The following is a 23,361-nucleotide window of genomic DNA, read 5'->3' as shown; positions in this document are numbered from 1 at the left end:
TTTATATGTGCTCAGTGAGCAGAGACTAGCTGCCATGAAAAATCATCAGCCGATCCCTGATTCAGCAGGATGCTATAGAGACAATAAAACACAACTGCCATTTCTGGCACAGAACTCAATCCCTCTGTAGTAATCAGACATGGTGGCAGACCACAAACCCAGGGCTGGGTTTAACAGAGACTATATGGTATACTCGCAGCAATCCAGAAAATGCCTTCAAATTTATAGCCTAATTTTGAGACACTCCAATAGGTTGAAAGCTCTGAGGAAGTATGGGCCGAAGACAGCAGTGGTTCATGATGGTGTAGACTTGACACTAGCACAGTCTGTTTTGACTACAACAGATGCAACTATTGATGACAAAGATGTGAATACTTGTGTAGGCTAAATTGTGACAGATAACTCCCTCCACGTGCAGAGGTGTAATCAATCGATTAAGCATGAACCACTGTCAGCATCAATGTACAATATATTGATGTAGCAAGCCTGCATCTATTATAAATTAAAGCTTATAGTAAGGTGTCACACACCAAGGTGTAGGCAGTGTGATCTAGTGCATGGAGCAGGAATCTAGCCTAGTGGTTGGAGCAGAATCAGAGGGCAGAACTGGAGGTGTGGTCAGGAGGCAAGCCAATGGTCAGAACCAGGAGTTCAGAGGCAAGCAGGAATTAGGGTTGAAGCAGAGCAGGTGAAGGGTGGAGCAAGGGCTGGACAGGAAGCAGGTCTGGCACAGTTTTGGAGATAGAACATGGTGAACAGCCACCACACTGCTGTTATGACAGGGTTGAAATGGTGATCATAGAATCAAAAGGTTGGAAGAGACCTCAGGAGGTGATCTAGTCCAACCCCCTGCTCAAAGCAGGGCCAATCCCTAGGCAGACTTTTGCCCCAGATCCCTAAATGGCCCCTTCAAGGATTGAACTCACAACCCTGGGTTTAACAGGCCAATGCGCAAACCACTAAGCTATCCCTTCCCCCAAAATATATGGAGATATACTTATTTCAGAGAACTGGAAGGGACCCTGAAAGTCATCAAGTCCACACCTATGCTGAGGGGAGGGATTCACCCACTGATACCTCCCCAAGAGGTGGTAGCTAGGTCAGCAGAAGAATTCTTCCATCGACCTAGCACTGTCTACACTGGGGGTTAGTTCAGTATGGCTAAGTCTCTCAGGGGGGTAGATTTTTCACACCCCTGAGAGACGTAGCTATACTGATGTAAACTCCTAGTGTAGACCAGGTCTTCATGTGGGTTTACTGGGCCCAGCCAGGTTCATGGGATTGCTTGGCAAATAAGCCCAGAAGCAACAGAGTTCCTGACACAGGGGAAGCACTTACATTGGGAATTTCAACCAGAAAACATCTGTCAAAATAGTGGTGTGTGGTTCAAGAAGTATTGCCACGCCCCCCTCCTCCTGATCAGCTGTACACAGTGATCAGGTGTACTGAGATCTCCCCTGCAAGCATGCCATATAGCGGTGGAGTGAAAATATTCATGCTGGAATCCACTAGCTCCTGGATACCATTAAGGGTGAAATTACAGCTTGCTAACTATACTATTGGCTGAATGGATGGCACAAGTGTGAGTCACCTCACAAGCAAGAACATGATTCTCATTTAATGGGATGAATTCAGAACTGCTTCAGTGTTTTCCTCTAGCATCTTGCATACTCTGAATCAAATGCTCGTGGGGTTGATGGAAAGATGGTATTGCCCTTGTTGGCTGAGCCCAAATGATCCAGAGGAAGTTTTGTGACATTACATATTGAATCTCAAGCTAGCATTGCCACGGGGCATTTTGTAGGGAACAGTGTCATTGTGAATAGCTGCCTGTATGCTTCTTGCACATATTTGCCATTTCCTCTCATATCCAAGGGGTTTTGACAAATCAGGGTCGGCTGTCTGACTATGAATTTGGCATTACATTCTTTTCCAGTTTTTGAACTGCCTTATTCATAGTAATGGGTTGCTACTTAATTAACTCCACCACTTCTAAAGTGCATGCCACATTTCTGAGATGGCGGGGAGGGGAAGGGATGGGTGCATTTCCTCAATGTTTATGTAGCCCAAATACCACAGTGGTACTGCAAAGAGAGCTCATTAGGTTAAGTAAGGAAACAATACATTTTCAGCATCAAAAATATGATCTTTCTGTGCACAAGGTGTGCTTGGCATGAGTATGAGCTGTGTCATGCCAGCAGAAATGTTGCTTATTTATGGATAATGGCTTATTTAACTTCCTCTTATATCAGCTCTTGCAATGATAATATAACAATCGGAGTGCAGGAAAGGAAAAATGAGTTCTATATGATCTTGGAACCTGGTAAATGAAGCCACCTGAAGCCCAGGGTCAATAGTGTCTATGAATGTACAGGTATGGCTGGGTGTGGTCACCTGACAGGCAATTCCAAACTGCAGAGTGGTCTGCGTAGCTTCACAGGCTGTTTTCCAGGAGTTCATGGAGGTCTGGATCACACACCCTGCTGTGGATGACTGGAACAGTCACAGAATGCTTAACCCCTCCTCAGTGCAGTCACTAGGAGATCCACCATTCACTATGGTTTTTGTCCCTGAAATATGGTGCAGAAATTTGTATCTCTTGTGGTTTCAAGCCAGGACAACAGGTGTCCCCATTATACTCAGGATGCCCTGGGAAACACTATGGTGCTGTCATTTCATTTCCCAATATCAGTAATACGTTGAAGATGCAACAAGGGCATTTCTGGGGGCCCTTGGGGCCCATCTCTTACTGACACACTGATGAAGCACTTTCCTCCCATTCCATGCACACAGCTATCTGATAGCCACAGTTTTGCGGAGAGGAACATTAGTTAAACGCTCTTATGTGTTCCCAGGTGTTTCCAAATAAGCTATTCCCCATGCCTCTCTTACATACACACCTTTACTACCATGCACAGTGCTGGACAGCAGACCAAAAACTTAACATAGACAGGTGCTATATGCGGAATCATGTGGCCAATATGACTTCAAGGGGACTACCAATATAAATAAGGATTACTCACATGGGTACGGGTTTGCAGGATTTTCTATGTCCTTGGGGCTCACCACGTTTCCATTCTGAGTGGGCAGATTATGTATACATTTCTGCTTCTTGCATTAGTTTCTGATGTCTATAACCTAAGATCAGACTGCCACATACCTTTACTCCATACCTGACACCAGCCATATTGAATGGTAACACATGGTGGAGAATGCAGAAACAAATGTATATATTGGACCTACAATGTTCTTGTTTAAACAAATAAAAAAAAGTGGGGAGTGAAAAAATACTTTCATTCAACATTATCTAATGTCTGTCTTACCTTCCTATTGGTCCCAGATCTCCTGAATCCTGGCTGCCAGCTTCACTGGGGGTGCTCACTGATTTCGAAGAGGGAGACATAGGGGTTGGGACTAAATAATGAAAATAACAGGTATCCCATGTTAAATCATGCAGCGACTGCACTGATGAAGAGCAGTGTCAGACAAATCAAAACCAATCAACCAAATTAGAGTGGATAAATGATTAGGAGTGTTTGAAATGGTGAAAGCAAATAAAGAAAGGAAAGGAAAAGAAAAGGAAAAGAGTCAAGTGAATTTTTAAATATTTTTGGAAATTTTAAAATTGTAATGAATTTAGACAGACTGAAAGCCAACTCTAATTCTATACATAATTGACATAGGGATACTGTGGAAGTAAAGCAACACTGCTGTTTCTTTTGCTAATTTTAAATTTGATTTGTAGAAGATTTTAAAAAAATCAAACCTTTTTGTTTATTTGTTAGAAATCTAAGTGAACTCTTCTGCTAAAATCAAATGGCACGAGGCAATAAAGCAATTACATTTGAATTTAAATTAAAATCTATTGAATGTGACCTGCGTTTCTTTGTGTAAATCAGATCCAAAGTAAAAACAGAATGGGGAAATCCAACCAGGTAAAAAAAGCCTCTTTCAGCAGCAACGAGAATGTATATGAATGTATTGTTGTGGTTCTGTTTTTAGGTAATTCGAGTCACAGAGTGTTACTGTTTCTGTTGGGGGTCTGATCCCAACGTTCACTGAAGTCAGTGGAAGACCCTCGTGGACTTCAATGGGCATTTGATCAGACTCTTAGGCATTTTCCTTTACTTTCAAGGGCTGGTATATTTCACGTATATGTATATATATGCAAAGACAGGTTTGTCTTACTAAGTAGGAAAGGAACAAATTTATAAGAGTTAAAGCTCTTAAGTGTAGAAACAACAAATACAAAAAGTAAAATAAAAAAACAAAAAACTTTTTTTAACTGTCCGAAAGAAAGACTGAGATGTCTCCTCTCCAGATTTAATGCAAGTATCCTTGAAAGCAGTCACATGGAAGAAAACACAGAAAGATTTTAATGCACAGTAATGATTTCCATTTGGTTTAAATCATGTGCATTTTCCTTTTACATTTAACAGAGTAAAACTTTTAACTATTTTGTTATACCCTATAAGATATAATGACAGACCTGTCAAGAGACTTGGATTTTCCATTTGGTCAAATCTTTCACACATATTCTCACTAGGGATTGGCAGAGAAATGACTAGAGTATGAAAAATGAATTCATTTTCATGACAGCCCCTTGGCAGGTACAGGCAAGCAGTGGCTTTGCATCTTTGGGTATGTCAACACAATGGAGCTGGGGTGTGATTCCCAGCTCAAACAGACATACTCAGGCTAGCTCTCATCGAGCTAGCATGCTAAAACTAGTACTGTAGCCAGAACAGCACAGGCAGCAGAAGCGATGGCAGAGATTAGCCATGCCGAGTACGTACCCAGGGGGTTCAGGCAGTTTTGTATGTGTCATGGCTAGCTCCATGTCGCTGCTCTCCACTGCCTGGACTACCCCATCTACACTACTGTTTCTAGCACTCTAAACTGATGAGAGCTAGTTATGTCTGCACAAGCTGGGGATCACATCTCTAGCTCCAAGTGTAGATGTAACCTCAGTTTTAGGTAACCCCAGAGGGAGCTGAATATTGTATGCCTATCCAAAGGGACAAGATTACAGCTGTTAATGTCTTTTGATTGAGATAAGATGGGTGAGGTAATATCTTTTATTGGACCAACTTCGGTTGGTGGACAGGACAAGCTTTCAAGCTTCAGAGAGCTTTTTTTCAGTCTGGGGAAGGAAACCAGGCTGCTCAAGTTAAATACAAGGTGGGACAGATTGTTAAGCACAAGTGGTTCAACATGTTGTAGGAGACCAAATTCATCTGTTGTAGGACAATAGAAAGTTAGCAAGCAGCATGGTGTGTTACAACTTGTTGTAATGGTCCATAAAACCAGTGGCTTTGTTAAGTCTGTGGTTTTTAGTGTCCAGCAGAGTTGACTTTAAGTGCCCTGTCTTGTCTTTTGAAGGTGTTGTACAAGTTTCCTTTGAGGGTGAGGACTAAGAGGTCAGATATGGAGTGATTACTTTGTGAAAAGTGTTCACCCATAGATGATAGAGTGTTTTTTTCTTTTATCATTTTTTGTGTGAGTTCATTTGAGAGCATAGTGATTGTCCAGTTTCACCCATATTGTTGTTATTGGGGCAGTTGATGCAGTGGGTGAGGTACACCACGTGTTAAAATAGGCATGTGTAGGACCCATGGATTCTGAAAGGTGTATTGTAGGGGTAGTGATCATATTAGCAGCGGAAATATGTCTACAGGTTTTGCATCTGTTGCTCTGGCCAGATCTGATGCTACTTTGAGTTGGTGTCTCCTGGTCTGTGGTGTCTTCTGATGATGAGCGCAGCAAGGTTGCGGAGTGTTTGAATGCCAGAAGGGGGGTCAGGAAAAAAAATTCAGGGTGTAGGCCCCATCAAGTATGAGTTATAATTGTTTGATATCCCATATAGATTCCAGTGTGGGGTCATAGGTGACATCTATGTGTGTAAGATTGGGGGTGGGGGGTTCTCCTGTGGTGAAGCAGGTTCTCCCAGGATATTTAAGTGGCCCATTCCATTATGTGACCTACTTCTCTGGTGGAATGTCCTTGTTTGGTGGAGGCAGTTTTAAGTGCGTTAAGATCTATCCCAGACTTTCTCTCTGGAACGTATTCTATGGTATCTGAGTGCCTGGCTGTAGACAACAAATTTCTTGGTGTCTCAGGTGATTACTGGATCTGTGGGAGTGAGCGTGATGATCGGTGGGTTTTTTGTATAATAGATGTCTGCTAGAGTCCATTGCTGAAGCTAATCATGGTGTCCAGAAAGCTGATGCTGGTGTGGGAGTGTTCTAAAAAGAGTTTAATGGATGGGTTATGATAGTTGAAGTTGTGGTGGAAATCTGAGGGAGTTTAGGTCATCTGTCCAGAGGATGAAAATATCATTCATGTATCTCAGTTATATCATTGGTTTTGTGGTGTATTTTTCCAGAAATTTTTCATTGAACCATAGAATATTAGGGTTGGAAGGGACCTCAGGAAGTCATCTAGTCCAACACCCTGCTCAAAGCAGGACCAATCCCCAGCTAAATCGTCCCAGCCAGGGCTTTGTCAAGCCTGGCCTTAAAAACATTGAAGGAAGGATTGAGGGAGTTTATGAAGAGATTTTGATAGCCAATTTTTATGGGGAAAAGGAAACGCTATTGTTTAACAAGAATTAATAATTTTAGATGTTAAATTAAAGTTCTCTGGATAGTGTCATAGTAAACATAGCAAACATCATTAATTCAGGATAGGAAGTTGAACTACTCTGCAATGGTGTCAAGTTTCAGAGGGGTAGCCGTGTTAGTATGGATCTGTAAAAAGCGACAAAGAGTCCTGTGGCACCTTACAGACTAACAGAAGTATTGGAGCATTAGCTTTCCTGGGTGAATACCCACTTCGTCAGACGAAAAGCTTATGCTCCAATACTTCTGTTAGTCTATAAGGTGCCACAGGACTCTGTTGCTTTTTACTCTGCCTTGTGTTTTACGTGTGTTTGGTTGTTGGGTTTAGTGTGCAGTTGCTGGGTGGTGTTAGTGGCCTGTGATATACAGGAGGTGAGAGTAGATGACCTAGTGGTCCCTTCTGGTCTTAAACTCTATGACTCCATATGCAATAGACAGGACATAATAATTTTGGTGCTCCTTAGTAGATAAATATTTATATTTTGTGATTTTTCTCTATTAAAATTACTGTTAATTTGCTTTTATAATATACAAAATGCATTTTCTGATAAGTTAAAATAACCTAACAAATAATTGTCAGACACTTCTTTCAGGATCTGATATCTTATTGCTGGAATTACAGCATCATAATTTATTAAAATAGGTACACATTTCTATAAGTTTTAGTTACTTTCATTTAGGAACTGAGGCAGCAGTTCAGGAGAGCACCCCTATTTAGGACAGCACATAAGAATGTGCTTAAGTGCTTTCCTGAATCAGGGCCTGAATGGTTTGTTGAGCTTTTGGATGTCCCTGAATTTTGCAGGCAGCAGTATATAGGGGGTGGAATCCTGGTCCCACTGAAATAAATGGAAAAACTCCTCATTAATTTCAATGGGGACATGATTTCATCCAGGATATTTAAGACACTTTTGAATGAGAGGGAGAGAGAAACAAAGGAAAAAAAGACAAAATAATTTCTCACATTTGGGATCACACATTGAGCAACACACAGAATAAAACACTACATGCAAGACATGTTATCAAAAATAGATTTGATAATGAAACCCATATTATAAAATCATCCCATATGTATTTAAAGTGAGGAATCTAGGGTTTAAGAACTAAACAGTCAAAAACAGAAAAGCAATGAAAGCAAGGAATAAACTATATAAAACAATCTAAAATAATGATTTGACTATAAGTTTGTTAATATTTGGATATTTTCCTTTTTAATTCTCTTCAGTTTTGCTTGTTAAAATTATTTAAAATAATAAGAAAACCTTCCACAGAGATATTTTTCTTCTCTGAGTATACAAATGATAAAACTGTATTTATGTCCAATAATTGGTACTAAAGAGATATAATATTAATATCATTGGGTGGAAAGATAGAAGAGAATATAAATAGAGCAGCAACCAAAGAAATCAAACATGGTTTAGAATTGTGTTTATGAAAAGTCCTCTCAGAAATAAAGCTGATGGTCTGCAATGGTAAGTGCTGGAAATGCTATGAACTGGCGTATATGAGTGATATGATATGAATGGTTTCCAAGCAGAAGAGTTCACTTCACTAATACAGCCAAATAACACAAAAGCAAAGCATGCTTTTAATTTTAAAAAATGCAACAACTATGTAATAGCCACATGTTTACAATGTGCTCATCTAAGTACCTAGAGGTGGTTCTGGGGATATACCAATGCTCTGTAATAAAGCCTCTGTCTCTCTTCTTTTGCGATCTAGATCCGAATCTTCCTGAACTGGCTCTTTCTTTTGCTGCTGATCAGCCTGAATAAAAGATAATAAACAATTAGCTTGAATGACATACAATGCAGTTTCTTGATTAAGTGGGAGGAGAACATATATGCAACCATGGTTCCTGGGCTATTATGGAGTACTGTGACAGCAATGAAGATATACTTGGGCAGCTCATTTATACTGAATTTATAACAGGAGGACTCTGCCAGTGTTTGAGATTGTATAGAGCCAAAGGGATGTTTGCAGGAACCAGTACAAATTTATATGGAATATTTCTTAAGCTATGATTCAAATCTTTTCCCTATTACTTGTTGGATGCCATTGTACTGTAGAATACTGGGAGGTTAAGAGAGACCTTTGATCTTGATTCTGCATAAGAAGGCTGACATGCTACAGGTAGAGACAGTCATACTGAATTAGCCCTGGTCTACACTACAGAATGACTTCAGTATAACTATGTTGCTCAGGGGTGTGAATAATCCACACCCCTGAGCAACACAGTTACACTGACCTAAGCACTGGTGTGGACAGTGCTATGTCGGCAGGAGAGCTTCTCCCACCAACATAGGTACTGCCTCCTGTGGAGGTGGAGTTATTAAGCCAACAAGGGAGCTCTCTCCTGTCGGATTAAAGCGTCTTCACCAGAAGCAATACAGCAGCACAGCTTCATCAGTGCAGCTGCGCCGATGCAAGTTTCTACTGTAGACATGCCCTTAGCTAAAATATGTACTGACCCTGACACACTTGAAAGTAATAAATAAATATGGTCGTGATTCTGTTCCCGCTGAATTTAATGGGAAAACTTCCACTGACAGCAATGCTCCAGGAATAGGGCCTACATGAGGCTAAATGTTTTCCTTCCATGGGAAAAAACAATAGAAAGGGAAACAAATGTTCATAACTCTTCGAGATCTGAGTTACTGTCCATGAAATGCCCCCCCTACAAACACACACACAAGCCTCGCTAGGGGAAAGAGCAGGAGAAAGGCAAGAGGTGGGGCTTTGAAACCTCCTGGTTCCTGATGTCTGTGAGAAGACATACAATCCATTGGCTTGGCTCCCTTCTTTCCCCATGTCTCGCTTAACTGGCTGTTAATACATACAGTGTGTTTAAAACCACTTATGGAGTGGAGTAAGGTGGCTCTTCTTCCTTTCCCCTCCCTGACTGACTTTATGGACTGTTTATTGGTAATTGTACAAAACTGTATAAAATGATAAAAAGATTAAAAGAGACAACATGAATTAGAACTTTTGATTTCTTGTATCGCATCAGATTCCATAGTAATTCTATGAAACACGTGAACAATATTAAGGTGTCAGTTTAAAAGGAAACCAGTTATTAGTAAGGGATAACAGGTGCTTTAGACTACAGTAAGTGTTGACAGTCGAAGGCAAAAAAATATAATCGCTTAATGCTTCTTTGACTTTGCATGAAAATGAATATCCTTTCCCTGTCAATTCTCACCTCTATTTCACTAAGTGACTGAATAAAAAGGAGCACAAATCCCTTAATGAAAAACCTAATGCATATTGTCAAGGACAAACAAACTAATATGTCAATCAAACTTTAATAGAGCTGAAAGATGCACTGATGACAGGAGGCTAAAATGCAATTGCAATTATGTTTTACTTTAGTGGAGAATCATCACTGCAAATCTATTACCTTAGCCAGCAATCAAGCCAGTCTTAAGAGTAAAAAACAAAACAAAAAAACCCCAAAACATTTATTTAGGTTGTAATGGGTCAAAAAAAAAAAAAAAAGCCCTCTTCCCCCACTAAAGGAATTCCCAGAAGAAAGCATTGTGGCAAATCTTATTCCTTTCTACATACACATGCATATCATATTGTCCAAACTGTTGTCTGTTGACAACTTGTATATTCTGGAGGTGATTTTTATTTCAAACTTTCGTGGCTGAAATAAGCATTTTTATTTTAGGCTTAAAGCTACTGTGGTTATAAGGATCACTTCCTACATGACACCTGCCCTACGTACACCATATTGGAATGCTAAACCTTTCCGTAGGCTTCTGACATTTTAATGAGTGTGTGCATATTTACCTCTTTCTTTTTCCTTTCTTCTTCCTTCCGTTTCTTCTCCTCTCTTATTTGTGCTAAGCGCTGCTTTTTGCGCTCAAGCTCAGCTTTTAAATCACTTTTGTCTGACATTTTGACTCTATTGAAAAATAAAATAAAGTTATGGAAACTGAGAAAAATGGTCAGAATTAAACATTTTTTCTGTTTACTGATTGCATCAAAAATGATATTCGAGATTATTGTAAATGTATAGTTATATAAGCATTGATCCTTAGTACCATAGTGTAATATGGTAAATAATCTTTGTTAGACAATTTCCCATTTTAAGACACCACCCCAAAATATCCCTGTGCTACCCCACCTTGGCCCCACAAGGGTTAACTGTGCATTTCAGGCTAAGGAAGCCACACCCCTTCACCTCTGCTGGGCATGCCCGGAGGCAAGATATAAAAGGAAGCAGCCCAGCTCAGTGTGGGCAGGATGCTGAAGGGAGAGTACGCAGACAGCAGACTCTCTCCAGGGAGCTGCTACAGGCCCAGAGCCAAGGCACGCAAAGCACTAGACGGATTCCAGGCTGCCTAGTGAACCCAGAGAGGAGGCCATGCCATCAGAAACTACACTGCCTGAGTACCCCAGAGACCTGCAGACCATCGCTGGCAAAGGCAGGGTAGGAAGCAGGCCAGGGGACTTAGACTTTGCTCCGATGGGTGAACCAGGGAACCAGTCAGTGTGTTTCAGGAGGATACTCAGTGGCGAGTAACCCCACCACTGCCAGGGCCCTGGGCTGGGGCTCAGAGGAGCAGAGAGGGCCCGAGTCCCCCTACCCTGAGTGCCACACACCTGTGAGCGACACTCCACTTCCCCAATGGGCCAATAGGCCACACAATCCCACAGAGGTGTGCAACTTTATTGACTCCAGCCATTAGGCAATGCTACCCAGAGCAGAAGGGCTGCTCTATTGACTCTGGCCACTAGGCTGTACTACCACGTTTCATAGTAAGGGTCACCAGCATACGCCCTACTGCAGTACACCTTCTTCCCTTTCTTTGACCACACATGACCCGACACCCTGTGATGGGGTATATCTATCCCGAGACAGTGCCTCAAACATTGGGTAAAACTAACTTTAGTACTATGTACTAATGACTTTTATTAGAAGGTCACCTTTGTGAAGCAACTGCTTTTTGTCAGTTTAAATGGAAGCTTTAAGGCCTGAAAAACTCCCACTGATTTCAATGAACTTTGGATTAGACACCAGGAGCTCAATCATCTTCCCACGGACCCCTGTTGTAAACTTCATACTTTGGTGCAAGATCAGGCTCTAAATATTAACGTCAGCCTTATTTCTTTTGTGACCATTTTTATATCCTGAGGGTATATTGTCCCCCCGTGCCAAGTAGCCAAACTGGGCACCAAGGATTTGCTAGGGGGTAGAGGTGAAAGTGAATCTTCACCTGAGTGAAGTAATTGCCCTTCTTGCAGGATGAAATTCACTCCTCCTTCTAAGGATTCATGCAAAGTCTTCGTAAGAAATAAGCTCTCACTGTTTTGAACAATCACCAGCCTCTGCAGTCATTTAAGTGTGCCCTCCAAATCAAGATTATGTTTGTTTATTTATTTTACAGATAGGTGACCTGCAGCACAGATCATATGAAGCAGGAATATCTCCCAAAAGACTAACTAATGCCAGACTTGTGCTCTAACCATTAAACCATACTGTTACTTCACAAATCAGTGACTTAACTGGCTGATTATTTACTCAGTCTGTAACCCCAGCTTCAGAACCATTATATACTATTATGTAATGGCATCAATAGCGATTTATTTGCTCAATAATACTTTACATAAAGATTCCTTCAGAGACACTAGAACAGAGTCTAGTGTAAAGAGCTAATTACATACCTCACTGACCACATACACATTACAGCTCAGAATCAGTGTGGTCAATGCAAATGGCATGTATGTTAGGCCTGAATAAAGATATTGCAGACAAAACCAGGTATGCCAACCTGACCAAAGTCAGGCTAACAGAGGTTTGTGGGTAATTCCTGAGTGAAAAACACTGAGAAGCAGCAGCATGTCTCACAAGCGCTGGAAAAAAGTGAGATAAGAGAGAAGCTGCATTCCTGGCATAGTCCCAGATGTGCTGTGTTAGGGCAGCTCCTTCGAAGAACTGATAAGAGCCCTAGTTTCCCAGCCTCCTTGTTTTCACTCCCTGGTTTTGTTCTTTGTTTGTTTTTAACTCCCCTACATTTCTAACTTTAGGCATGCATGTATACTAAAAGGTGTCTAGTTTCTAGTTGTTAAAAGAAGGGGGTGGGTTGCTCCAGTGAATAATTTATGACGCGACAGAACTGTCTATATAGGCTTATACTAAGATGTAAAGAGCAGGCTGGTTCTCGCTGGAGACGAGCTGCTCTCTATTGATGCGTGCACTTGTCAATAAAGAGCTTTGGATCGGACCTTGCTGGTGTTGCCTGTCTCTCTAGCGGTCAGACAACAAACTTTGCCGTCTGGGGGTTAGAGTCCCTGACATGTACATGCAACAGAGGTCTATTGTCTGATGCAGTGCATGGGAAATTTAAATGGGTTATTCTCCAGTGATACTAATGACAGCTACATATAAATCAGTGCCTGCACTGACAGGAGATAACCTGGAAATCTACATGCTAAAACAGACATGACATTTCAAGCTCTCAAATTCTTGTGCTGTCACAAATTTTCCCCCTCAAAACAAGTAAAATGAGTCCATCATATAGCAGGTACTGACAGCAAAATTTCCTGGGAACTCCAAATACACAACTGAAATTCTTATGTTGTCCTTGAAGATATTTTTGTTTATGGAGGCTGAGGAAACAGAGAAATCCATGCAATATGGGGTAAATGCATAAACACTCAACAAATCTATAGCAGTAGCAGAAAGAGCAGGATCGAGAGCATCTGCTTCAGCACAAACTGAGCTGTATATAGCAAGTCATGCAAGCTAATGCTCCTCAGGCTGAAGTCACACACCAGCACAAACACACCAGCAGTTAAACTCCTCTTTGTCCAAGCCATACTTCAATACAGAATGTAGGGCTGAAGTTTGTGGGCTGCATCATGGCACAGTAGGTTTCAGGATTTTCAGGCTTCCCAGCCTACAGTGGTTTCCTGGTTCATCCTCTACCAGCTCAGTGTAAATGTAGAAAACAGCAGGGGACTATGACTATGGAAGATTCAATTAGCTAACAAGTTTTGGCCCATCTGGCTGTATAATTCTACCTGTGGCCATATTTTTTTTGATAGCCAGCTGGATTACTCCTCCTGTCCAGGCTCCATTCATAAACATAAATGCATTGTTCATTGTTTTCAGTTTGAGAAAAAGAAAACAAAACAGTCAGAACAAAGTTAGTCCACATAAATAGCACAAAGCAATATTACCTTAAGCAACAATAATAATTTCTGGGTGCCAATGAACCATGTGATTAGTCAATATAAAAGATGGGATCTTTTGAACAGGCAAATGATTAGAAAATAATATGACTTTTTAATGATAATATCAGTATTACTCTGCCTTTAAAATCTGTGTTGGATTTGTGGGGCTTGCAATGATATGGTCTAAATCCTGTCTGAAGTCAGCAAAGAATTCATGGGTGAAAGCTCATGCTCCAAAACATCTGTTAGTCTATAAGGTGCCACAGGATTCTTTGCTGCTTTTACAGATCCAGACTAACATGGCTACCCCTCTGATACTATTTGAAGTCATTTTCCTAATCTGCTGCACACATTTGAATGCTGATTCCAGAGTTTCCCCTAGGAGCCCTTAGGACTAAATAAAGCTTTTTGCATCCTTTTAGTGCTGCAGTTTGGCAACAGAGAATAGGATCCTATTTCTATGCAGAAAATATGCAAATTTGTTTTAAGGCTGATGACAGAAACCCTGACGGCTTAACTTCCCTTTCAAGCAGTTTTTCAGATATCAGTTGAATAGGTTTCCAGAAGATGGTTCTTTTAATGTCAGGAAATCAAAATGGCTTTTTCCATGATCTGAGCATCAGCTATTTAATCTTTCACTGTTCCTTTATGACACTGCAAACCCCTCATTAAGAGCCATAATGTTCTATTACATATGTGTCTTTTTTTAAACACAGTGAACCTCACATATAGCAAAGATAATGCATTAAATTTCATGAGGAATGCTGCAAGAAGTCCTGTGTTTCCCTGCCTACGTAATGCTAAGTGACCTCTTTGCAGTGCCAGAGCATTAAGGGTCCCTTGGGATCATACACAAGAGTAGTCAGTCGTCAAAAGGAACTGCACCTATCATATGATCCCCTGCATTATAAGTTATTGACATTAATCAAATAAGAGCAGTACTACTGTAAACCAGCTGGTGTGCATATGTGTTAGCCTGAGTCGTAGTTCAATGCCCTGTCCACAAAACCATCTTTCTTCCAAATGGATATCTGAAAAGCAGATGGATTCCAGTTACACAGATGACTTCCTGATCCTGTGCTGGGTTTATGTAGATGATGTGAACCAGCCAGGACTCCCAGCATTCTGCCAATCAAATTTCAGGACCGGAGTCCTGTGTCAGGGTTCAGTTTCTATTCTGGAAAGTGCTAAGAGGTCACTGGGTGGCAGGTTAGAGCTTACTACTGTATAAGAGCCCTGTGTGAAGAGCTGAGTTCAAGATGTGTGTTCTTTGACAACTTCTTAGAGTTTGATTTAAGGATATTTACTTTATATTGTGACACATTGACAATTTGTGTTTTACTGGTTATAAAGTTTTAACTTTTGAATCTCTGTGTCTACTGTCATTAAATAATTATCATCTGAGCCTCCTTATTTTCTGGCCCCATCCCGCACTATTTCCTGCAATTGTAAAAATGTAAATTGATAACAATAAAAAATGCTAACAAATAAAGATTGATGTTATCCATTGAAATTATTTTAAAAAAAAAGAATTCTGTCAAGCCTAATGATATCAAATAACAAGCACAACTGTGGCAAACATTCCAACAACCTCTGTTTCTGATCTGTGATTTACAGTAGGTATGATGAAATCATAGGAAAAGTTGGGTCTTTTTACAAAGCGCATGTCTTATTTTAGGAACATAAGAATGGCCATACTGGGTCAGACCAATTGTCCATTTAACCCAGTATCCTGTCTTCCGACAGTGGCCAATGCCAGGTGCCCCAGAGAAAATGAACAGAATTGGTAATCATCAAGTGATCAATCCTCTGTCACCCATTCCCAGCTTCTAGCAAACAGAGGCCAGAGACATCACCCCTGCCCATCCTGGCTAATAGCCATTGATGGACTTATCTGCCATGAATTTATCTAGTTCTTCTTTGACCTCTGTTATAGTCTTGGCCCTCACAACATCCTCTAGCAAAGAGTTCCACAGGTTGACTGTGCAATGTGTGAAGAAATACTTCCTTTTGTTTGTTTTTAACCTGCTGCCTATTAATTTCATTTGGTGACCCCTAGTTCTTGTGTTAGGAGAAGGAGTAAATAACACTTCCTTATTTACTTTCTCCACACCAGTCATGATTTTATAGACCTCTATCATATCCCCCCTTACTTGTCTCTTTTCCAGGCTGAAAAGTCCCAGTCCTATTAATCTCTCCTCATACGGAAGCTGTTGCCCCTAATCATTTTTGTTGCCCAAATGAGAAAAATGAAGTCTCAAAAATGATGCCAATTGATTGATACATAGAAATGAGAGACCAGGTTTTGACTTCATCTATACCACTGCAATCCCATTGACTTCACTGAAGCCTCATTTGCATTCATGTGAGAGTCAGGAAAGAACTTTGTTTAGTTGAAAGATTACAAAAACAATACTGAGGGGATTTGGTCCTTATTCTTTTATCTGTGAGATTAATACTAATATGTGGATTATAATTATACATAATAGTTCTGTTTTCATTGGTTCGCCTTGTTGGTGGCATGCACAATTTCTTTCTATATTTGTTTTCTTCTCTGCCTTCATATGCATTTTATATAACACAAATATTTTAAATAAGAAAAAATAATAATCACAAGGCTAGAGTAAACTGTAAAGAAAGGATCACTTATAAGGTCATGTCTACACTACCACTTTTGTTGGTATAACTTATGTCACTCAGGGATGTGAAAAAACCACCCCTCTGAGCAACATAAGTTACACCAACAGAAGCGCCAGTGTGGACAGTGCGATGTCTCATGGAGGTGATTTTATTATGTCAATGGCAGAGCCTTCTCCTGTTGGCATAGAGTGGCTACATGACCAGTCTTATAGTGGCACAGTTGCATCGGTACAGCTCTGCTGCTGTAAGCTCACTAGTGTAGGCATGGCCCAAGACTCAAAGTGCATTAGCTAAAAGACTGCATTGGTTACAGAAAATACAATTATCCTTCTCTTTTCAGTTCTTCTGTGTTTGGACTGGTGAGATAAAACTAAATGGGCTTTAATTTATAATTACCAGGCCTAAATGGTAAATATAAAATAATACAGAATTTACATAATGTGTTTCAAGGCATGTGGACAGGCCCAATAAGGGTAAAAAAAAAAATAGACTTTCTTCTATTTTCTCACTATTAATCAACTTTCCCCAAAGAAGAAAATGCCGCTGGAAATAATGGGACACATTTCCAATGGGCTTTCTCTGCACAAATGCAGAATGGCATCACTGTTTTTTTGTCTTCATTACAATACCTTCTGATCCCATCAGCAAATTTGTTTTATTATTATTATGGAGATAGTGAAAGGCAGGGATACAACATTCACAAGCTTTGCCAAGTGCAGCATATCATGCACTTGAATAGATAACTGCATGCTTGGGATATGATTAGGTCAAATTTTTCATTTAGTTCCAAAAGGTTAAAGATTTTTAAGCTACTCTGTTAATACTCCAGGCAACACATATAAACACTAACTACATTTTCTTTAGGTTGCCTGTTGTTAGGGGTATTTTTTTCCATATGCAGTATGGGATGAATGGGTTGACAGTCTGTGAACAAATCTTTAGTATTCATAGTTAATTTTTGCATATTTATTTAAAACCAAATTACAATATTCTTACTCGCACTGAGTAGTCCCTTACTCCACAAGTAGCCCAATTGACTTTAATGGGACTACTCATGGTAAGTGGTATTATTGCACATGTCTCAGGACATCACACTCTGGCTCTTAATAATAATTCTGATATCCTATCTCTGGAAAGCAATATTTTTATATGATCAGAATAATATAAGATTTTGCACAACTTAAACCCACATATTGGGGGCCCAATACTACAAATGTCTAAGCACATGAGTAATTTTATTCATAAAACTAAATGATGCAACCATCCATGGATAATGTTTGCAGGATCAGGGACTTAAGAGCACAGAGCAATACACTTAAGTATGTGTCATTCCATATTTTTTAACATACTGGTAATCCTGCCGTATTCATTAGATATTACAACAGGAATAATTTTGGTTGTGTTTGCCCCCAACAACTGAACTGATAAATGTGAGAGAGACCCAAAGAAACGTGGAGAGAGGGAAGAGATGTGGAAAGAGGATTGGGAAACACAAAGCAGTGTTCCTAAAAATGTCCCCGTGTAATTGTTTACTAGTGAGTGATGCTGATGAAATCACTCACTTTACCAATTTAAACTTTGATTATTCTACTAGTCAAACTGGGGCATTTAGACAGTGCTGAGGGAATAAGAAGTGACATGGAGCAGCACCAGGACTTCAGGGAGGGATTATATCTCAGGAGGATGCAGCCTATTCTCTCCAGGCCCATCGAGCCAATATGCAGGCATGGGACCAGTGTCAAATAGGGTAAAAAGGTACATTTGCTCTGTGATTAACTGCTGGGACTCAAGAGTCATCTGAACATTGATTATTCACCGGATAATGCAATTATATGTATGTAGGCCAAAACACAGCTGTTAATGGGTTTTGGATCAAGCCCGGTGTAAGTCAGTGGAAAAACTTCTATTGACTTCAATAGGATTTGGATCAGGCCTATGCTTTCAAACAGTGTGCATAGTTGGTTACCTGCATCACTCCGTGAGCCTGACTACGCCCTCACTGAAGTCAGTGAGAAACTCTCATTGCCTTCAGTAAGGGCAGGACTTGGTCCTATGCCCTTAGTCATTGCAGTAATTTAAACATTGTTCCATGGTGCATTATCATCCCAGAAAATGATTTCCAGAAACTTTGTCCCTCCTGCACTGGACCCTCTCTTACTGTAATGTTTACTGTAACCAAGCCTTTCTTAACATGTTTTGTGTATATTATTGAGGCAAAAAGCTTCCCCTGCATTTACTTTTGTGAAAACTGGCTTTAGATCCTAGTATGTAATCCCATGGATTAACAGGGAAACAAATGGATGTGTTTGTAGAGGAGTTCCACAGGGATCAGTTCTCAACCCATTGCTATTCATTGTTTTTATCAATGGTTGGGAAGAAAATATAAAATCATTGCTGATAAACTTAGCAGATGGCACAGAGGTTGGGGGAGTGGTAAATGAAAACAGATCACTTACAGAGAGCGATCTGGATCATTTGGTAAACTAGGCCCAATCACACAACAAATGTTTTTAACACAGCCAAATGCAAAGTCATACATCTAGGAATAAAGACTGTATGTCACTCTTACAGGGTCGGGGGACTGTACCCTGGAAAGCAATGACCAAAAAGAACTTAGGAATCATGGTAGATAGCCAAATGAATATCAGTTCCCAGTGTAATGTTGTGTGGCAAAAAGAGCTAACACAATCCTTAGATGTATAAATAGGGAACTATCAAGTAGCAGAAGGACTTAGATTGGTCCAGAATGGCGTATCAGCTGCCATCTTGTTTTTCAGAATCTCAGATTTTTGATTTTTGATTTATTTATTTGTTTGTTTTTAAAGCAAGGCCATGCCTACACTACAAACTTCTGCTGATATAGCTCTGTCGGTCTGGGGCTGAAGAGCTGTGGTCCCTCACCAACACAGCTGTGCCAGCAGAAGCCCCTAGAGTAGATGCAGTTTATACAAGCAAAACTGGGTTTATGCCAGTACAGTTTATTTTGCATGGGGGTGGGAGTGGGGGAGGAAGAGGGGTCTGGAAAAAGCTATACTGGCAAAAGCTCATATTTTTCTAATATAAGCTGTATCGCACTAGGGCTGCTTTGCCAATAGAGTACACCAGTATACCTATACCAGAAAAAGTGCTCCCAGCAGAGATGACAGGTATCTCTTGATAGTGAGGGTGGAGGAGCACATGATCACCCCACACATCACCTCTGGGAGGAGGGGAGATATGGGAAAGTTGAAACTTGCCTGCTGACTTTGGCTGGAAGCCGGAGAAGAGCCATTCACGGGTGAGAATGCCCATCCCACAGGATGCCTGGCCAGTGGACTAGCTGCAGGAGGAGGGTGAGGCTGCAGTCAGAGCTGTTTTGCCTGAGGGTGTGAGCCTGGGAGCATCGTGGAAGAGAGCCCCGCCCAGGGATCGAGATGAGGGGGAGGGGAGCTCAGTGCAGACTGCGGTCCCATTAGACCAGCTGTTTCATGTCCCAGTGGAGAACGCAGATGGGGAAGGCACTTGACTGTTAGGAAGTAAGCAGGCTAAACCCACCCAGACCGCTGAGCACATAAAAGGAGTGAAAAGGAAGGAAGCAAGAGATTTGGAAGGAGCTTCCCCCTAGAAGGAAAACATCTCATTTTCTTAAAAAGGTGACATGTTACAAGCAGCAAGATATGGTACATCAGTGAATGGTGATAGAATTCCATACGGAAGGTTTGGTAACATTCTCAGCCTCAGAAAGGTGTGTGATTCGCCCCTGCCCCCCAACAGAATTTTGCTGAATTGCATTGTTGAAAGTTTGGCATGTTTTACAGGTAATTTTATTTCCTCATACAGAAAAGAAGATCAAGAAAAAAAATTATGTCAAGATAAATTTCTAGGTACAAGTGTCCAAAGCCTAGAACACGTCAGGCCTTTCCACTTCATCCCTAGTATTCATTAGGTTACAATGTTTTAGTCTGTTTAGATTCTATAGGACAGAAGTATTTAAGGTAGAGTAATGTACCCTGTATTAACACTCACATGAGCAATCATATGCTACTTCAGTCTGGTTTTCCACACGGGATCTTAAAAGTGATTCTGGTAAGTGGAAGTGGATCCAAGGCACAGGGGAAAAGATTGCTTTCATACCAGAGCAAGGCCTGTGACAATTTAAAAGTATGGCTTTTGACTTGTGTAATGCATCAGACACTTTGGAGAGGCTTCTGGACAGGGTATTACATGGCATATTTATTATACATATGCTATTCCAAACAATAATATATATGAGGGGGATGGGGTTTATGCTGCCTGCTGATCTTTGGGAATTCCCAGGAATGGACAGATATAACTATAAAAACATTATATTGAGAAATTGATTTAAGCTCACTAATCATAGAAAAATGGCCTCTCGTTCTATCATTTACTAACCCAGTGTCACAGGGCCTCCTTGATCCTGCTTCTGTCTCTGTCTACAAACCATGCAGAATCCCTTGTGCTGGTTCAACACCCTCTGCAGTTTATTTATAATTGAGTCCCACCACCTTCACAGCATACCTAGCACCTTCACAAGCGAAGGGAGTGCCATCTCTCTGACTGCCTGCTTTGCCCTTCTCACTGCCTTCCTGTGCCTATTTGTGGGGTCTAGCTAATGGCTTAATTAGCCTTTCTATCCTGCCCTACCCACACATTAGGCACAGGTCTGGCTCCTTAGCTCCAAGCCGCTATGCCTGACTGAAGCTCTTGTGAACAGAGTGTTGACTCAGGGTTTCCCACCTAGCACTCTGTCACACCCTGTTGTGAAACTAGCTATAGCAGAAGATTGAATGTTAATTCTGTTTGCTTTGGTGGATTTAAGTAATCTGGTTGTTCCTTTTATTAAACAGAAAATTAAACATAGGAACCAGTTTTGATTTAACCTCTTCAGCGCTAAGACACAAACCAAGTTATTCCAAGCACCATATCCTCTCCTCTCCACCCAGCCTAGCATAGTAGGAGGTACCTGCTCTGACGATGCACTGATATGAATGGGTATTGTTGTAAACTGGGACAAGAACAGGGAGTAGGCATGTGTGGGGATTAATAATTCCTACCCCAGGCAAAGTTTTTTTTGGGGGGGGGGAGAGAAAGAGAGAGTGTGTGTGTTCAAAGCTGGAAAAGCTCTCTGAGGCCAGCTAGTCCATCCCTTTGCTAGCAGGACTGGTCCCTCTACAACCCAGGACTATTCTACTTGTAAATGTGGGAGAGCCCAGTAACTGCCCTGCTGCACACGCTCTCCCGGTCTTTGTCCAGATGGGGAGAGCACCCTCAGATTTAGGGGAGCGCTACAATCACCAGGCCACTTTGCATCCCGTCAGCAACCGCAGAGGGATCCCGAGCTGTTTCTCAGGTTAGGGGCTAGGGGGGCATTTTCAGTGCCTTTCCTCCCCTCCCCCCGCCCCTTTGCGTGCAGGCTAGATGCTTTTTATTTTAGTTGTAGTAAAGATGATCAAAGGGAGAGACTCAGCATTTCTCTTCCCCTTTGCGGCTGCAGCCCGGACCCTTCCATGCTTTTCAGCCCTGCACCCCGGGAGCACGGCTTCGCCATCCCACAGCGCAGCACCAGCGCAAGTGATGCTGCCAGTGGTACCCCAAGGGACACGCGCGCGCACCCAGGCTATACCTTGCTGTGCTCCCCGCCAGCTGTCGAACGGGCTTCCGGCTGTGCGCAGCGCTCCCCCGGCCCCGGGCAGCAGGGAGGAAGGAGGTGGACAGAGCACGGCGTTCACAGGCAGGCTGGATCCCAAATGGCTGCTGCTGCTGCTGCGATTTCTTGTGGTGCCCCCTTACTGCTGCAGGTTCGCTACTGCGGCTGGGAGAATGTGCTGCCTCACGCTGGCCAGGCTCCTCCCGGGCACAGCCGCTTCCCCCCTCCTCCTCGCCCCTGGCGCTGACATCTCCCCGCCTCTCTGCAGCCTAGCCCCGCGCATCTTCAGCGAGAGAGGCGAGGAGAGGCAGCCCTTCCCCGCGAGACACTCACTGAGAGGGTAGCTCTCCCTGCCAGGCCCTAGCGCGGGGACCCAGCGGCCGAAAGGGAGAGTAGCAGGTGTCTGGCTGTGACACAGGAGCATCAGACTCACGCCCAAGTCTGGGGCACAAGTCACATCCAGGCTGTGACATAAACACCTCGTCTGCCACGTGGGTGGGAAGGCCGTACACCCATCCCTGGCGATCCATGTCTGTAACGGACACCAGGGATATGCTCCATTTCAAAGTAGGAGAGTTTGACCACACCCAGTCTGTGTCCCAAGGAAGGGCCACATCTAGTCAGTAACACCAACTATTACAGCAGCAAAGAATCCTGTGGCACCTTATAGACTAACAGATGTTTTGGAGCATGAGCTTTCATGGGTGAATACCCACTTCCTCAGATGCATGTAATGGAAATATCCAGGGGCAGGTATATATATGTGTGCTAGCAAGCAAGCTAGAGATAACAAGGTCAGTTCAATCAGGGAGGATGAGGCCCTGTTCTAGCAGTTGAGGTGTGAAAACCAAGAGAGGAGAAACTGGTTCTGTAATTGGCAAGCCATTCACAGTCTTTGTTCAATCCTGAGCTGATGGTGTCAAATTTGCAGATGAACTGAAGCTCAGCAGTTTCTCTTTGAAGTCTGCTCCTGAAGTTTTTTTGCTGCAGGATGGTCACCTTAAGGTCTGCTATAGTGTGGCCAGGGAGGTTGAAGTGCTCTCCGACAGGTTTTTGTATATTGCCATTCCTAATGTCTGATTTGTGTCCATTTATCCTTTTTCGTAGAGACTGTCTAGTTTGGCCGATGTACATAGCAGAGGGGCATTGCTGGCATATGATGGCGTATATTACATTGGTGGATGTGCAGGTGAATGAACCAGTGATGGTGTGGCTGATCTGGTTAGGTCCTGTGATGGTGTCGCTGGTGTAGATATGTGGGCAGAGTTG

At 41.9% G+C, this 23,361-nt stretch overlaps 1 protein-coding gene across 6 annotated transcripts in view; it reads right to left on the bottom strand.

Annotated features, from left to right (window-relative positions):
• Window positions 1–22,319, bottom strand: part of DYNC1I1 (dynein cytoplasmic 1 intermediate chain 1) — a 240,748-nt gene extending 218,429 nt beyond the window's left edge. For 3 of the 6 annotated variants that reach the window (XM_030550613.1, XM_030550616.1, XM_030550618.1), the window contains exons 1-4: window positions 19,682–19,766; window positions 10,416–10,530; window positions 8,273–8,387; window positions 3,324–3,414 (exon numbers count right to left, since the gene is read on the bottom strand). In XM_030550613.1, coding sequence (XP_030406473.1) covers window positions 3,324–3,414; window positions 8,273–8,387; window positions 10,416–10,530; window positions 19,682–19,716 — 356 coding nt within the window. In that variant the 5' untranslated portion in view covers window positions 19,717–19,766. Of the gene's footprint in view, window positions 1–3,323; window positions 3,415–8,272; window positions 8,388–10,415; window positions 10,531–19,681; window positions 19,767–20,450; window positions 20,526–22,068 lie in introns of those variants that run through there. The other 3 variants (XM_030550619.1, XM_030550615.1, XM_030550614.1) reach the window with 3 other exon arrangements.
• Window positions 22,320–23,361: the final 1,042 nt, after the last annotated feature.

This window comes from Gopherus evgoodei, chromosome 2 (genome assembly GCF_007399415.2).
Source record: "Gopherus evgoodei ecotype Sinaloan lineage chromosome 2, rGopEvg1_v1.p, whole genome shotgun sequence".
Lineage (NCBI taxonomy): Eukaryota > Metazoa > Chordata > Testudines > Testudinidae > Gopherus > Gopherus evgoodei.
Note: the sequence above shows the minus strand (reverse complement) of the source record. Positions and strands in the feature narration are given on the sequence as shown.